Genomic DNA, 18,416 nt, shown 5'->3' with positions numbered 1-18,416 from the left:
AATGAGGTGTCAATCACGTTGGTGGCCTTGTGAAATAGTGCAGAATTAATGTTCAATAATTTCAGTCCGGGCTTCAGGAGGGGTTTGTGCCACACAGGTCTGGTTCTCGTTCCGAAAGTCCGGAATCATGCTCGGGGCACATTTTTTTTCCCCCAAAGTTGTCGAAGGAGAGAAAAACAAATCAACAGACCTCGCGATTGGAATCCTTATCTGTTTGGGCAGAGCGAGGCCTAAAACACACGGTATCTGAAACCAGCACACGTTCGTAGCCACCGGCAAGCCCAGTGCCACTTTCCCCTGCAGTGGAAGCAGTACATGGATTTCCCATTATCTCCGAGCGGGAGACATTTGAACTTCAAAGAGAAGGAAATAAATAAAAAATAAAAACTGTGAGTGAGGAATATGGATGTAGTGACCATTATGTATAGGCCAGTTGACCTTGTCACAGGCTTTTAGGAGTGTGAATGCTGTGTTTTTGACAGCTAAATGGAGGGGGGGGCACAGGTGGTATCTTGTGGGAAATATGAATTCTCATCTTCCTCCTTCTTTGGGGGGAAGGGGGGGTGTGTGCCCGACATAATGATGTCATTCACCAAAAACTGAACTTTAGTCCTAGTCTGAAATCAGCATTGTTGTCTCTATATCAGCTCTGTCTCTATCTGAATAGCCACACAGAGGTAAGGGCCTAGGCGGGCTGTGGTTTAATTAACTGCAATATGACAGTCAACGAGATCCTTGATTCTGCGAAATAATACTCCTTCTTCCCGAGTCAACAAAATCTTAAGCTCTTCAACCAACTTTAATTGTGCAAGTAAGGCTCAAGATTCTAATGGTGATCCATTTTTAATTCCTTCTAGGGTAATAGGAAACTATTTTTCAGAAAAAGAAAATGTTCAAGCAAACATCAGCAATGAAGGCTGCCCCCTTAATTTCTGTTCATATCTGAGCTTCTGATTGGAAACTAAATTTAATTAACACCGCATTAGGTTGAGCCTGGAATACAGACCATATTTGCACCCATAGAGAATCTCTTAAGATCTCATACAGTTTTCAATGAGTTGATCTATCGCCCTGATTCCATGCAATTGCTTTCATGCAGGGAAATAAGTTTAAATGCAAAAAGCTTTTTTCTTTTTCATCTACACACCAATGTTTATATGGTGCACTGCATACGCTATTAATTGACATATAATCGCATTGCAAACATATTCAAGTGGCGCATGAACAGAGAGAGAACAAGAATTCAGCTCCTCCTCTGCTTCCAGCCCCTGTCACATTTTTGGAGACAGTGGCAGGAGACGGTATCGCCCCATGCTCAGCCTCGGGACGGCTCGGGGCTGTTCACGAGTTTGGCAAGCTCTCTCACCACTCTCCCAGCCCCTTCTCTCTATCCCTGTCGCCCCTCTCTCTCTCTCTCCCTGTCTCGCTTTCACTCACTCTCCCCTACCTTTCTCTCTCCCTCTCTCTCTTTCACTCACTCCCTCCCCTCCTCCCTACCTCTCTCTCTCTCTCCCTCTTTCACTCACTCCCTCCCTCATACCTCCCTCTCCCTCACACTCTCTCTGCCTCCCTACCTCTCTCTCTCTCCCCCTCCCTCCCTCCCTCCCAACTTCTCTCCCACCACCCCCCTCTCCCTACCTCTCTCCCCCTCCCTCCTCTCTCTCTCTCTCCATCCCTACTCCTCTCTCTCTCTCTCTCTCTCTCTCTCTGCCCCAGTTCACAATGTGGTGTGGCTATTCAAGCCAGCGTTGCGTAACCAAAAGTTATACAATTGAGTTGCACCATGAATGTGTTGCGAGGGAGCACCTCCAGGAGACCCGGCAGTGCCACTTGGCAAGTGGGCGAGGGAGGCAGCGCCGGCCCACGTCAACACCGGGTCCAGCCTTAACCGCCCGTGTTCAGTTTGGGTCAGACTGACCCCTTTTAAACTTTCGGCAAAGAAGAGGCACGACACTTCCGAGAGGCGCGTTTCGTAACCCCGGTGACTAAACCAAGTGTAGATTCGGATCTTGTTTTGTGTTTATACTTGTTGAACACCCTCTGCATTTGCTTGATGACTTATCACCTATATGGTTTCTCTGAATATAATAAGCTAAAGATGAAAAATAATTGAGAATATCATTTCAAAACAATGAATGTCAATAATCTACTGTATGAAAACCTTGTTTCATTTTAATTTTTCACAGATATGATTTATGCCCCGATGTGTTTTTACTTGTAAATTGTATAAATCACAAATATCAATTGATATAAATGTAATGTATATCAGGTAATTTTGCAGAAATTTTATTTCCGTATTGCATTGAAACCCCAATAATAACCTGAGTATGTTTGATATTATCCCAGTTTCACAGGTGCTAATAAGTAAACAGAACACAGGGGTTTAAGTGATAACAAACGCACTTTAGATTACGCAGTCATGTGCGGACTGAATCAAATACAAGATGCTTTAAATGAAAAACAGACAAAGCAAATGGGACATCAGCATGCTAATTCAATGAGGCAAATGCTTGTCATTCCAAACACAAGAAAAGGAACCTTAAAGTGAGGAACATTCAGGCTGGTGTTTAAGGACAAGGGTGGGCTCAATTTACATAAATAAGAATGCAGGAACAAGAATTTATGAGAAGAATTTATTTTTTTAAAAACAGTCTTATGAGATGTCAAAAAGCATGTGCGGCATTTCCCAAAATGGAAAGCGATGCACTGAGAACTGCAAACGTGACTGTGCGAGGAACATTTCTCTGGAAACAGGCCGCTATCTTTTAACTCATTCCCCTTCAAACACGTCCCGTGGTCTCCGGGAAGCTCCACTTCATTAAGAGCATGGGAAAGTTAGGCCCGACCCATCATCGCACCTCGAAGAACAATGAAGGAATCTCGCGTTTAGCGGTCGAGCTTCGCCGAGCGTGCTCTCGCTGTCGGTGCGGGCGTCTGGTCTCGCCGAAGATTGATAAAGCACCTGCATCCTGGTCACACAGCGTCGTCAAGTCCACCGGGCCGTTCGGTGTGACACGCCCAGCGCTGGTGGCCGCGCTCCGATCTACCGCACGCGCGGAGAGAGAGAATCACGAAAGATTCTCGCACGGACGTGCGCGCATTCGTTCACAGAGCAACGCAAACACAAAACACGCACATGCAAACATACAAATGTGCCTGCACTCAAACACGTGCACGCATACACGATGCATACGCACGCAAACGCACACATGCACGCGCACACAATACATACATGCATACATACACACACACAAGCGCACACATGCATGCACAAATGCACACACACGCACGCACACACAGTTCTTCTTTGGTTCCCTTTGATGATTTTGCGTAATGTGTCAATCATGAATTCCATGCCTTGAACACAGGAAGTTAGCCTAGCTACTGCGCCACGCTCAAGACCTGACAGCAGCCAGCAGCTGCTAATCTGGCCAATCGCAGCCCATCAGATGACCATCGATTGGGCCCTACGGAAAGGCCCAATCAGGGGGTCAGGAATGGAAAACCACTAATTAAATTTCCTCTCTCTTCTCCTTCGCTTGATTTTGTTGTTCTGAGGGGTCCACTTTTCCAGCCTTTGTAATCCACAGGCAGGGAAAAAGAAAACACTTCCTGTTGTTCCAGGTCTTCCCTTTTTTCCTCTCCTCGGAAATAGCAGCAGGGACTTTTACACCCCCAATTCTTAGATGTAAAAAATAATAATAAAAAAAAAACATTAAAAATCGACAGTGTAAATTTGAGAATGAGTGTCTTGGACTTAACTTGGCTTGAAGCTCCTCACTAATCATATTTCTGTTATGAGAGGGTAATTAAGGGTAAATAAATATCCATGATAAGAAATAGTCAATAACGTGGATCTTAAGATCTGAACGTGCGAAGCCACGCCTCTTTGCATTTTCACTTTCAAACAAAAACACACGAGAGGCCTCCATCTCTACGTGGCTTACTGATTAACAAACAGCCTGTGCTCTGTTAATGAGAAATCCCCCCACCCCACCGCTCAGTCAATATCCATGTAGGGCAGGGGCAGGACTGGCATTTGATGTTTGGTATTAAAAAATTCAACCCCCCCAAAGTCATCCACGACTCCAGTGCCACCACTTCAGAGACAGAGATGGAAGTGAGGAAATGAGCAAAAACAGGAAGCAGGGCTGGATGTCTTTCGCCACACCAGCCGATAGCTTTGAAGAGTTTAAAATAGTCCCTGACATCTACGGCAAAGATTACGATAAGATGAAAGCATTGCTGACACGTAATGTAATGTCAGTGTGCAGCGGTGCCTACGGACTCGTCTCCTTCCTGGCCTGTTCGGAAGTACAGCTGAATGCCGTTAATTACAATTTTGAAGGCTTTTAATATTTACTGATGGAAAAAAAATGTACCCAGGACATTTGACATTAAAGTTATTAAGATGTTAAAACAGCAGTTTTTCTTAGGTTGGGGGGCGTAAATTAAAACATTCGCAGTGAAGAACAGCAAAGAGCACATACTGTATAGTGCTACTTACGGTTTTGATCTGTTGCTATGGTTTTGCTATGAATAGCATAGGCCTGTATGTAGAATTCCAGAAATCATTTTAGGTATATAATGATTAGCATAGTAACAGTATGAATTCCTAACAAGATTATCAAGCTACCCAGCATTCCTAATAAGAGAGAATTATGGATAGTTCAACCCTTTGAAGAGTAGTGTTTTTGGAATGTTTTTTTTTTTTTTTCAAAAGTCAGTGTTCTAGAACACTCCTTAAAATTACCAGTAGTGACGGTTACACCAGCACTAGAATGTTCAGTTAAGAACATTCTAATCACATTTGTGATCTCACACCTAAAAGGGTTCATGCTGGGCCCTCCTTATCTACTCCGACACATACAGGCCTGCTTCTTTCCACATGAAATCAAACCACGGGTAAATAAATAAAAAATTAATATTGTCATTGACGGTTAAATTTTTTTTTTCTTTTTTTTTTTAAAGTAGCGCACTTTAATACGGTTTACAGAAGGGAGGGAGAAGGGCGAGATCTGGCTGCAGTAATTCGGCAGGTAATTTCAACGGCTCTAATTAAAGGACCGCGCATTCTACCGTCTTATTTTTCTAATCTCGCCCTCCCTTGAAGCCGCCCCAGGGACCGTGTCTCTGCTTGCATGAAAGGGCTTTCGTCTCGCTGTGTAATGGTATCCTCGCTCGGAAAAGGAGCGTTTCTCTCTGGGCAAACACCGCAGCAGGTCAGGACTCGGCCTTCAAACTTCAGAGCCCCCCCTCCCCTTTTCCGCGAGAGCGCTTAACCCTTTACGTGCCTGCAGAAGTCTCGAACTACAGCGAAATTAAGCAGGGAGAAAAAAGGGCTTAAATTTAAATCTCGTCAAATCGAATCAAATCTTAACGTATTTATACAGCACGCAAAGCATTTGTCAGATGGTTTTACGAGTACAATTCAGGTCTCGAAACAAATTTGTTTTTGCCGGGTAAATGCCTGGAAAATGAAGAAGTGCACCATGGACTGTGTTCAAAGTTACCTAAGAACTGAAGAGTGAATAAGCTCAAGTAATTATACGGTGCTACTGCACCCAGACACCTTTTAAGACCTTCATTAAAATGCAAATGACAAATAATTGTCATACTCTAAACGAAACTAGTTTCGACCTAGCCCTGTGAGCTGGCTAACCAGTCAGATTGCACAAACAAACATACTCAGCATTACCTGACAAATCAGTGTGGAACTGGGTCATTTTAAAACACTTTTCATCTTTTCATCTTATTCAAATATAGTAGGGAGGCCCAGGCTAGCCTTGCCAGCACTCTGAACATTAGACCCCAACTGCAAACTGAATGAACCCAACCCTACACCAGCAAAAGACCAGTTGGGAGTCCCAGGCTGTCTGCAGTGCCTTTTACTAAGCTGTCTGAAATCGTGTGCTCGATTGAAACCCATTGTATCTGGGTTAATTTTGTCTTAATAAACAAAAATCTTTAATCAATCCATGAATGAAAAAGCATAACGCTGTCTTCATAACCAGCAGTCCTTAATGAATACATGAATGAGAAACCCTCATTTTGTCTTCATAGACAGCGATCCTTAATCAATACACGACCGAAAAAGCCTGCTTTCATCTTCATAAATGCCAGTTCTTAATCGATACATCACGTTTCATTACTAGCCAACTTTGTAATAATAACGACTGCGTTCATGTTGCTACCTGGTGTGATGCTATCCCAGAATTCTCCCATAAATTCTAAACCCTTGACTCAGGCAGAAGCCTCCCTTTGTTTTAAGCCCCGTGTAATTTTCGCAGGCCCACTGGTTGAAGGGGAACGGCGTATTAAAGGAAACCAGATCTCCTGATTAAAAGTACGTATGAGCGCATTTTTAATTAAAGGCGAAGCAAAATAACAAGCGGCATGCGTACAGGAGGCGCAGATCAAAAACATTTGTTCTGTCGTCAGGTGGGAGAACAAGTTCAACTAGGAACTGCTGGTTTGCCTTCCAATTAAGGAGAGGAAACATAATTACACCCCAGCTTTTGAAAGCGCCCTCAGAAACGCAGCCTGCTTCTGCGATGAGTCATCCGCAGCGAAACCGCGTCACGTTGCTAGAAGGACATCCAAGTTCATTAAAGTGAGGCTTTTTTGGAGACGTGCCCCAGTCATTACCTAACCCTGTGTGCGACACACCAGCGCCTGTCTGTTCCAGGCGAAGCCTCTTTTCGCGTTAGCCTAGCGCGATGCACCCCGGGCACACCCGACGGCGGGCGCACAAAAAGACTGTCTCGTCGACGTGCTGGGCGGACATACCGCCGCTTTTAGCGCCCGTTCATACCCTTCGCCCAGTCCCGCGCCTTGGCGGCTCGCTACGGCGAGGTTATAGTGCTACCTTTCAGATACCCCTCCGGGGGGGGTAGTAAAAAATTGCCCTCAAGCAAGCCGTGTTCCGTATCACCGAGCGATAAACGTAACGAGGAGCTGCCAAAACCGCGATCGGGCGACCCCCGAGGCCCTAGTTAGTATTCCACACGCAAGCGTTCGTGTGGACGGATTCCAATCAGAATTGAGGAGGAGGAGGATGAGGAGGAAGAAGAAGAAGGGAGGGAGTGGTAAAGGAGGCGTTTACAGATTGGTTGGAGAAGTTTTGAGGAGGGCTGGATCCTACACATCTCGTAAGAAACGTTTTACAGGAGAACATTACGCTGTGATACAATCGCTCAAGGGTCTTATTGATCCTGAGGTTTAGAATATAGAATCTAGTCTAGTCTAGTTGGGTTGCCAGGTGCGCCCGCCACATCCCCCTTTGCCAACTCTCTCCCACCTGTTGAAGGCCTGACCTCTTCCCACCATTAGCTCAACCTCATAGGTCACAGCTAGACCCAAACACCCTAGTCACTAACTCTTCCCCCCACAAACCCTCTGACCAAATATCCCCTGCCCCTATCCCCTAGTCACTAACCCCCCCCAAACCCTCGAGTCACTAACACTGCCCTCCGACAACCCTCTAGTCACTAACCCCCCCCAACCAAACCCCTAGACACTAATGTCCATAAAGGTTTGACATCTGCTACCATATACACAGCCTTCTGACATCACCACACACAGCGTTTCTGCACATAGTTTTTTTTTTCCTCCCGCCTACCACACACGCACATGGCAAACTTTCCCCTAATTACCTCCACAAATGAAAGAGGATTTTCTCCCCTCCCCCCAAACACAGTATCCGATTTAATAGGAATTAAAGAAAAAAAAAGTCATAAATCTGAGTTGAGAGAGGGTTTTGGGAATTTAAGAGCTCCAGTTCACCCACACTCATGCAAAGACGCAGTCCGTTTGAAGATTAATCATTTATTTCCCTTTCCAGAAAAAAAAAAGTCCACCTCTACGGTGATGCACTGTGGTTTCTCTCCTTTTCATTTCCCCCCTCTCTCTCTTTTCTCTTTCTTCTTAAGTCCCTGTGGTTCCTTTCTTTCTTCCTTTCTTTCTTCTTCCTCTCTACTTCTTCTTCTCCTTCTCCTCCCTTTTTTAATAGGGGCCCAGGCGGTGTGAAGTATAATAATGGTCATTTTGCCTCCCCATTGAAAGCCGGGGCAATGCCGCCCAGGGACGGCTCACTTTGAGCCACATGACACAGGGAGCTTCCCAGTGACCATGGCAACAGGCTCAGTGGGCTCCCAGCCCTGTGAAGCTGTGATTTCATACCCTGGGCCGGGCGGACAAAAACACGGCCCACAGGGAGAAGCTCTGCCGGCGAAGAAAAAAAAAAAAAAAAAAAAAAAAAACAACGCTTTGGCTCCCCGCTATGAAAATCCGCCGCAAAAATTTCGGCATATCGAGGCGAACGCAAACATGAAAAATGGAACCAGAGAGGCGAGGCTCCACGTTAAAAAAAAAAAAAAAAAGCTTCAAAAGTTCCCCCGCTTGTTTTCCCAGTGTGAGGAATGGGATTGGAGGGGGGAGTGTATTTGTATGGTGAGGGGGGGGGGGGGGGGGGGTGTGGGTGGATGCGGGTGGGTTGGGGGGTTTGTAAACCATGACCTATCAACCCACTCAGTGGCTCATCAAATAAACAAATACTGGGGTCGATCAGCTACAACTACAATGACCAAACTAGAGTGAAGCACCACGCAGATGAACTGGGGGAGCTGGGGTGAGCCTACACCAACGGCGGCTACGGATATAGGGTGTCTCCCATTCAACACACCCAGTGCATATTGGGAAAAAAAACCGAGTAGCATAATGAATGTAAACAGCAGCCATGTGCGGTTTTGCTATGCCTGGGAAAGAATCTTTGACCTCTTTCTCAGTTTGACCTCTTTATAACAGATAAAACCATAAATATTGTGTGTCCATAAAAAAAAGAAACAGAATGGTACAGAAATAGCTGCTTTTAATCTGTACAAAGGAAACTGCTGACTGCGAGCGTGTTTAGGGCGATGTTTGACCCTCCGAGGCAGATACTAGTCTGGAAAATGTAGACACTACATGCAAAATTATAATCCCTGCAAAGAAAATCGTATAAATTTTTGTTTAATGAAAACTTGACTGGATCCAAAAGACGGATCACCGATGCAAAGCAGCTCTTCTGGTTTCAAAGCAGAGCGGCACCTCTCTCTCAGACGGAGGCGGCTCTATCGATCTGAAAACCGCCATTATCTCTCTCTCTCTCTCTCTCGCCCACAGTAGGGCGACGACACTCAGAGACGAGACCGGGACCGTCGATATGACAAACCGTCCCTTCAGCGAACCGTCCGCAGGACGCTCCGCACATCAATCCAGAGAGCGCCGAAACGACTTCACGCCCAAACCCTCCCCCTTCTTTGAGTCGAAGTCGCGCGGCGGTAATTCTGTCTACACTACAGTCGAGTACGAGCGACTGCTGCGTCTGCAGTGCCACCAACGTGGCAATTACAGGCATTACAGCGAATTCCAACTGGGGCTGGAGAGCTGAAAAATAATTCTCTTTCAGGAAGAAAAAAAAAAGTTGATAGCAGCCAATCAAACAGGTTTTTGCATGTGATTGATGGCTCCCATCGTTCCCACCATGCCCTAATGGGGGAATGTGCTGTTCTTGCCGGCAACCAGGTGATTTCCCCTCCCACATGGGAACCTTCTCAGGGGAAAACATTCCACGTTCGGGGAAAAAAAAAAAAAAAAAAAAACTTTATGAGTGCTACCGCTCTTATCGGCCAAATTAATTCATTTTCGTTTTACGCAAAATTGTGTCTGGCAGCTTTTTAAGAGCCCTTACAGAGTCATGTTTTCTTGGTGCGTTTTTCATAAGACTCCATGGATGAAGCACGAGATTGGACTCCAAAAGCAGACTTTGGTTAATTATGGTGTCCAGCAGCCAACCGCTCAGCGAACAGCCTTCACCAGCTCGAGAAGACCAGCGGAATGGCGGGAAAACAAATGCTCCTCGACCGTAGTTTTTTACTTTGCGGTCTGTTCCCAGACAGAAGAAAAAAAAAAAAGATTCCGAGACCCATTATTCAAAACGAAAAAAAACTCAAAAAACAAGTTGCACAAGGCATGAGACTAAAAATACGATTAAACCCAAGGAATGAGCGTGGTATGCCCAAACAAACACAAAGTTTTCTCTTTGGTTCCTTTTTTTTCAAAAATACACGTTGACTTGTTTCAAAAACATCACACCTTTTTTTAAAATGCTTGCGTCAGTTGATGATAATTCTGGATAATTCTGAGGTAAATTACCAGCTTTTCTTCTGCTTTCAGAGAAATGTCGGCCCTCAAAGGAAGTGATAAGAGAACATCAGCAGTCCGCCATTTGCTGTGAAACATCCCCGACCCTTGACACCGACGTTATGAAAACATCGAAACTTTCCCTTGGAGTCCTTCTCCATTCCCCGCCGTACGCAACGCACGCTTCATAACGCTCGAGGTGTGCGTCCGTCGACTACGACTGCAGAACGCCTGAGAGGCCTGCGAACAAAGACGCCTTGTCTTCCATCTTTAAAGCCCCCCCGTAATATTTAAGTTCAAATGAAACGTCCATCACGCTTACTTTGATCTAGCAGAGAAACTCGGTTTATTAACTGGGGATTAGCGCTATCGCTGTGCACCTGTTCGCGGCTGCAGATACACTGGAGCAGCGGACTGTTTGCCCTCTGAAAACGCGGGGTTCTGTCGAGGATCCAAAGATAACCCAGCCAAGCAAAAAAAAAGGCTAAAAAAAAACTCTTAAAATGTCAAATATATGGGGAAAACATCAAAGAAAGGCGGCATCAGCTCTTAATAGAAAATAAGAGTAGGATGGACTGGCATGTCTCTGTTTAATTGCGGAGAGAGATCATATCTCTGCTTATTCTAAACTCGACAGTCACCCCTCCACCCACCACCACCCCACACACATCCCTCCCCTACCCGCTGACGGTAATTAAATCGGACCCCAGACTACACGCTCATTCACTCCAGAATGACAGAGCACACAGAGGTGCAGGATGGGAACACCTTGGGTGCTAGCCCCGCTTTGGCGCTAAAACGGCAGACGGGGGGGTCATTACTTCTCAGACCCAGCCACAGGCACATCAGCAGCCCTCCGAGCGTTCGATGGCAGGTCATTTAATCTCGAAGCGTCTTTGATTAATCTCGTCTGGACGGATAAACGGGGTGGGGGGGGGAGGGGCGGAGGGACATCCTTTTAAATGAAAACGCTCTTTAGATGGCGAGAGCAAGTAGGATAACCCACCCCGGTTTCTGACACACCTGTGTCTCTCGCTTCCTGGCCTACAGGAGATCGGGCGGAGAAGGTTTCTGAACAGCCAATGAGAGCGCTTCCAAAAGTTGTGCTGCCTTTCGGGGGTGTGGAAGGCTAATGCCGGTTCATGTTCCGAACAGCCCTCCTCATGCCCAATGAGATTTGAGCATTCCCAAGGGCACATGCCCTCAGGCTGTACATCAGTGGTCCACGGTCCTGGTCCCGGAGAGCCGCGGGGTCTGCTGGCTTTTGGCTGTTACTCAGCACTTCGAGCAGCACAGCAATCGATCAGTTAAAACCGCCGATTGCAAGGCTAACTCGGGTCACCCGGTTTCTTGGGTCTGAATCGGTTTCTGGTCTTAATGCAAAAAAAAAAACAAAAAAAAACCAGCAGACACTTTGGCTCTCCAGGACCAGGATTGAGAATCACACCGCCGTACATTATAAAGTAAGTTCCGGTTGGCCAACTCTTTCTGAACTGTGGTGAAGGAGGGCTGACTTTTGGGCTCCAGGCTTGTGGCCAGTCCCTTTCCCCCCTTGCCCTCGTTTCTCACAGCGCTCCTCCTTTTAACATCTGGCCCTCTTCCCTGGCTTCCCTTCCGGACCCCATCCCGACCCCAAAGCCTTCTCCGAGCCGAGAAGGAGAAGCCGCTGGCTTTGTTCTGTCCTTAGCCCTAGCAACGTCACGGCATACAGGCTCCGATTAAGCGGGGAAAAACCCAGGCGGGTAGCCTACATGACGTACTTATCCAGAGCGACTGACACAACTTTTTACACAGCATTTACATGCCATCCACTTATGCAGCTGGATGTATACTGAAGCAATGCAGGTTTAGTACCTCGCTCAAGGGTACCAGGGCAGTGTCGAACGTGTGACCTTTAGGTAACAAGACCAGCTCCTTACCCATTATGCCACACAGCCGCCCCCTCGGTCCCCATACCGGTTTGTGCCAGTCTTGGGGCACAGAGAACCCTGACGTCCTCAGCCCCCTCTGTGGGGGAACAGGGAAAATAAGGCCCAGGCCCCTCCCCCCCCCCCATTTTCCCGCCTCCGTCGTCAGAGGCTGATGTAATTGGAAGACCCGAAATGGCAGCGAGATGAAAGCCCATCTGCGCTCGCCGATGTGTCAGTTGGGCTAGCGCATCGCCTGAGAGAGTGGATATCACGCTGGCAAGACGACAAAGGACACGGAGGAGGGGGGGGGGAAGGGGGGTTGAGGGTTTCATGTTCCGATCCCGCCGCCGATTCTCACAGGGGGAGGGGCCCGGCGGTGGCATTTGCCCCCCGGCCTGTCAGAACAGTCCCACGTGCAGAGAAAGGGCCGTAAACTCAAAGGCCTGTAAAATAACGACGATATAGCACGGTTTGTCCCATTTGGCTTTTAGACAACATAATAAAACCATTTCTGAACCAGTGCCAGTGCTGTACTGGTCCTGTCTCTAGATAAGGACAAATAAATGCAGACATGTAAGATGGATTGTTATTACTATTATTATTATCATTATTATTAATAACAAATTATTAATAATTATTATGTCTTGTTTATCTGAATACTTTCAGCCGAAGGAGAAATAATGATAATAATTTGTGTTGTTTTATAAGTTCTTCGGGCTAAGTAGTTATGAAAAATGCAACGATAAGCAGAAGGTGCATGTGAACACAAATAGCTTCTTGGAAAAAAAAAAAAAAAAAAAAAAGAGTTCACATGAAACTGCAAACTGCGCGCAGTTCGGCATCCGGAAGGTTCTCAGAGCAGAGTCACGCAGCAGCGCGGCGTTTGAAGTGCGGCGGCGGCCCTCTGGAGAGCAGCTCCGCTTCCCGAGCGCAGCCGGTAGGAGGGGTGGAAGGTTAATGACGGCTCAGCTCTCCAAGGAGGCCCAACAGGACGCTGGGGAAATAACAGCGCGCGTGTACGCGACCCGGCCGCCACCGCCGCCGCCGCCGCCGCCAATCCGGGGCTGTTACAGGAAGCAGGGGCGGGCAGGCGGCCCGCTTCCCAACCCCCAAACCCCCACCCCCCAATCACCCACGCCCCCCACCCTCCCCACCCCCCCCCCACCATGCCATCATCAGCTCAGCCCGCGTCTCCATGCCAACCGTCTCACCCAACCCCCGCTCTGCTACAGACCAGCCCCCCCCCACCACTCCCACCCCTCACCCCAATCTGGGGACACAGGAGCGACCGCTCCCCCCCCCCCTCTTCTTTTAAAGAAGACAGAGCCAGGGAGGAAGTGCCAGCTCAGGTTCAGACAGAGGCCAGCGGGCACGGCGGCAGGCAGGCAGGCAGACCCGGGCGGGCGGAGGGATACGCGGCGCGGCGCGGGGCGGAAGGATACGCGGCGCGGGGCGGCGTGACTCGGTCCCCGCGGCACCCGGCTGGAAGGGGCATTTCAGGTTGTCTGGCAGAGGAGGCTGGGAAACAGGCCTCCAGCTGCGACTGTCTCAGCCGGGGGTTCGGGAAGATTAAACAAAGCCCCCGCCCCACCGCCCCACAACCCCCCCCACCACCCCCACTCCTCTAATTATAACACCGCTCCTAAAAATGGAAATCATTTTCTCTGTTATAATGAGATCACTGATGCCAGTCCAAAAGAAAAGAAAAAAAAAAAAAAAAACTTCCCAAAAACGACCCGGTCCTCATCCCAGCCCCCCTAAGAGGGTACACATCTTAAATGAGTGCACCGTCCCGATTGGGCGAGGGCTTCCGGCAGCAAAAGATGGAGCTTTTCGAAACATCTAGCGCCAGGGCCGCGTTCACTCCAGTTAGCACGCAGTACGCAGTCACCTGCTACTCAAAGCACGATCCTGCTGGTTCTCCACCCTCCATTTACCTGGGAGTCACGCGTGAAGACAGTCTGGCCAATCAGTAACACTAATGGTTCAGCTAATTACCCGGGAGAAAGGTAAAAACCAGGGCCGGATTTGGATTCGAGAGCCAGATTCCAGCATCCGTGCACTTAAGAGAAAGTGCACCATTAGCATTTCTGCACTCTGCATGGGCTCCTTCAATTATTAATAGTTGGCCTCTTTCTGTCACCAAACACCCTCACAATAGATTAGATGGTAGTTCTGTTATTGTCTGGGGACAAGGGGAAATATACCATAAAAGAAGAGTTAATTAAAGAATGATAAAATGCTCCTGGAAGGAAGATGAGTTGGGGGAGGGAAGGTTATGCTCTTATCATTTTTCTCAACCAAAAAAGAAATATAGTGCAAAAAGCCTCACATCGTAAATCTGTTCCCACGGCAACCAAGGTTGGGACTTCAGCACGACTAGCGATGCCTTGATTGAACCAAGTAAAAAAAAAAAACAAGCCACCTGCTCTGTTCTGGCACCTCCCATGTGACTGTGTCCCTCTCATTCCTCAGCTCTTAGTTCAGCAGGTACAACCGCTGGGTCCCTCTCCCCCTTTCTCTTGGCCTCTCCCTCGCTGCCTTGCTCTGAAGGTCCGTCCAGGCCACGGTCACAGATGAAGATGGCGGAGGAATTCCACTCCAGACTCCCAGCCCAAAATATGCCCCGAAAATTCCACAGGCGCGGCATTCCGATGCCCCAAACCAGCCAATCGCGTGGGTTGTTTGCTTAGAGAACATTTCAGGGATAATGTGATTAAGGAAGCCAGTGCGAGAGAACAAATTTCTCCCCCTTTGTCCCGGCCGACTTTTAGCCAGCCGACACCCACCCCTCCCTCCTCCCCACCCCCCCTCAATCTTGCCAGACTGAGATCAACCTCTTCCCATCCTTCATCAGCTCCCATCCCATTGCTCCCTTCTGGAGACACGCTGTTCCCAGTTGTCCATACTTACCGTTCTTACCCAGTGCTCTTTCAAGCCAACTTTCTGAAATCCACCCCTGGATCTTTCAGAGTGACCCCAACGCTTTCGGGGGGTTACTTCACTCTTGGCTAGCTCAGTGCACCCCATCCCACCCCCCGCATTTCCTGCCCCGCTGGAAAACCAAAAATAAAACCCCCGTGTGATGTAGGTCCAAAGCGGAGAGACGGTAATCCCGGGGATTTTGGTAAAGAAACGGGGGGGGGGCCGCTTACCTTGCCCAGTACAGTGAGGCAGCTGGGGTCCAGCGCGGGCTGCTCCAGCTTCACCACCCCCACCCAGCCGTACTCGTACAGGTCCTCCTCATCGTTGTTGTTGCACAGTCCGAGAGGGTGCATCTGAAACCACGGAGAGGGCGGTCAGGCCGACGCAGAGCAGCGACGTCACCGAGGACAGACAGGCCACCGCGTTACAGTTACCTCTGCTCTAGCAGACGCTCCACAAACACAGACTAGGCCAGGGGGGTTTAAAGTCTTTACTGATCCAGGGACCTCCGCCCAGGCTCTAAGCTACCCAGGGGCCCCCATCATATGTTAAAAAGGGTTACATTTCTTAAAAGTTTTTATATTTTTAAACATTTTCCCATATGTACATAAAGTCATTGAATATGAAGTCTGGCACAGATCCCCCGTTAAAAACCCAGGGACTAGTTAACAGCACTGCTAGCTCAGAGAAAGTACTGTCACCTCTTCAGAGAACTAATGTAATGTAACAGGTTAATTATGCCAAATATACATTCAGAAAAACACAAGAAAGGTGTCACATATACCCACAACTTTCAAAAGAAAATGGAGAAAAAACACATTTGTAGCCAGTGGAAGTCTTACTGACCATGATACAAGTATCCCATGCTGCTAACATATGTCACAAATGGCAAAAACACAAGTTGAACACCTGTAAGGCATGCTTTGCACCTGGTTGTAGATGTGGTCTTGTTTCCATTCTAGGACACAGAGAAACATATTCCCATTTGCTCAACTGTGCTAACTAACTAGCCTTCAAGCTAAGTGTGACGTGTTCGACAAACTCACTGAACTTTCCCCACAGCGAGAACACGTTGCGAGAAGCACATTCCCATTTTCTCATTTTCCCACTTGCTAATTTGTGCTAACTAGCTATCGCACGTTCCTTCCGGCTGAGTTAGCTTGTTCTCACAGCGACTTCGTCAAACACGCTACTGCCTTCAAGCCAAGCGTTAGCCCGGCCCCCCCCCATCCTCAGACGAACACGGTCGTGTGGCCTTATGGGTAATTAGCGTTCGGCCGGCTGATCTGTGGGCCGCTGCGAATCTGGTTTTGCGACACGGTGTGAGCCAGGGTGCGAAAACCATCAAGATGGCGCATGACAGCATGTTTTTCCCTGTTAGGTAATAGCTGGTTGTGAACACCACAAGGGGGGGGGGGGGAAGGGCATGTGACAAGTGCGTCGGCCTCTAGGAACGGTTCGTTTCTCTACGCGCTCGACTCTACCCCAGACCTGGAACAGAAGCACCGTCAAGATGGTGGCCTGACGATGTTCGGTGACATGGCGTTGACGATGTGTGTTTTTCAGGTTGGGTAACAGCCCGCTGTGAACAGCACAGATGGGGTGACTGACAGCGTGTTGTTTTGCTGGTGTCACTGCTGCGGCTTTCTTTCGCGGCCAATGCTCACGCCACGACTGACGTTTCAGACGTCAGCAACATGGAGCACGATGATAGCTCCAGGTTACAAGGACGCGAAACAGAAAGTGCTGGATGTGGACACCCCAGATGGTAAGTGGCGGTGTGTTTTTCTCTTGTACATGGCAGCTGCTTTCTGTTTCTCTCTCACCAGGATTCATATTCAACAGGTTAAACCACCTCACTACCTGGGCCCATCCACACCTCTGTCTGTGGAGGAGGTAGCACAGTGGCTACTGAACATACAACCAGAACATAATTCCATGTTCCATTCTAAGAAATTTTATGAAATGACCAATACCTACCTAATGAATGACGAAATACATACATAAAAAACCTTACACATAAAAAACGAAGAATATAAGCGTATACCTTATGAACAGATACTATAACCACCTCTAGATCACTCATAGCAGTTGTGTGAAGGCACCTTTGTGAGGTCAGAACTGAATCCGTTCAACACCATTTGAAACCCGTCAGACCTCAAAGCCATATCAATAAAAATAAAAAAAACTGTTCAATTAGGCGAAGAGTGTGTGTAAGAGACTTAAACTGCCCTTCTGCCGATAATAACGTCCAGCACGGACTTGTCTCATTTCGCACAAGGTTCTCGTCTGGTCGACTTAAAGCGTTAGAACTTCAGAAGAAAAATGCAGGAAGGGAAAAAAAAAAGGCAGAGGGAAGCTTTGAGGCTCCCTCTTCAAACACATACCAGTCATAGTCTATCATAATATCTCAAGTGACCCCTTTTCCTTCAGGCCACAAAATTACCCTCCATCTCACCACAAAGCACACAGAGCAAGAGCGAGAGAGCGAGAGAGAGAGAGCAAGCGAGTGCAAGAGAGAGAGGGAGGGAGAGAGAGCAAGCAAGAGAAAGAGAGAGGGAGAGAGACAGCGAGAGAGGGAGAGAGTGAGAAAGAGCGAGCGAAAGAAAGAGGGAGGGAGAGAGTGAGAAAGAGAGACGGCAACAGAAAAAGAGAGAGAGAGAGCCAATTACCAGCAAAGAAGGCAGACATGACAAATGCTGACTCACCCCGCGGGCCCAAGAGAAGTGACCAGACTGTAATTAAGGCTAACGTATGCCTAGCCTACAACTTCCCTCTCCTCATTTTCTTAATTTTTTTTCCCCTAGTGAAAGTTCAGGCATTGAAAAAAGAGAAGTGTTTTAATTAGCTGCTGAACGGATGAGGCGACAGAGTCCATTTTCCTTCGTGAGGAATCACACTTTAAATGCTCTCTGAGCCGTTTGGAGAAGCGCTGCATCTTTCTTTATCAGTGCGGTCGATTACCGTTTCGTTTTCCCGAAATGAGAAGTTCAGCTCGGACTCTGTGAGCGATTCTGCTGAACGTACAATGCTGGCGCCTGTCATACAGCAAGACTGTGGAAAACCGAAATACAGCAAACCCTGTCACTGAAGAGCCCCACTGCTTGGGACGCATGTCTGGCTTTGAAAACCACGGCCCTTTAGATCAACGACTGAATGGAGACTTCATTGGCAGGGACCGATAGGGCAGCAGGTGAAAGAAACAGCTAGAAGTATGGCTTTCCAGTCAGATGGAGAGGTCTCAATACACCTGCTCTCCACTTGTATTCTAGGAACAGCCCTTCCTGTAGGGCCCTGCCAGCTTAGAGGAGTGACGTATTTCACACACACACACACACACACACACACACACACACAGAGACAGACGCACATGCACACGTGCGCACACACACACACACA

The 18,416-nt window shown here is 48.0% G+C and overlaps 1 protein-coding gene across 2 annotated transcripts in view; it reads right to left on the bottom strand.

Annotated features, from left to right (window-relative positions):
- znrf3 (zinc and ring finger 3) overlaps positions 1–18,416 on the bottom strand; it is an 82,662-nt gene that overhangs the window by 23,568 nt on the left and 40,678 nt on the right. For both annotated transcript variants that reach the window (XM_064353687.1, XM_064353686.1), the window contains exon 2: positions 15,248–15,370. In XM_064353687.1, the coding sequence (XP_064209757.1) occupies positions 15,248–15,370 (123 nt within the window). The remainder of the gene's footprint in view (positions 1–15,247; positions 15,371–18,416) is intronic.

This window comes from Anguilla rostrata, chromosome 10 (genome assembly GCF_018555375.3).
Source record: "Anguilla rostrata isolate EN2019 chromosome 10, ASM1855537v3, whole genome shotgun sequence".
Lineage (NCBI taxonomy): Eukaryota > Metazoa > Chordata > Actinopteri > Anguilliformes > Anguillidae > Anguilla > Anguilla rostrata.
The sequence above is the reverse complement of the archived record's forward strand: the minus strand, read 5'-3'. Positions and strand labels throughout refer to the sequence as shown.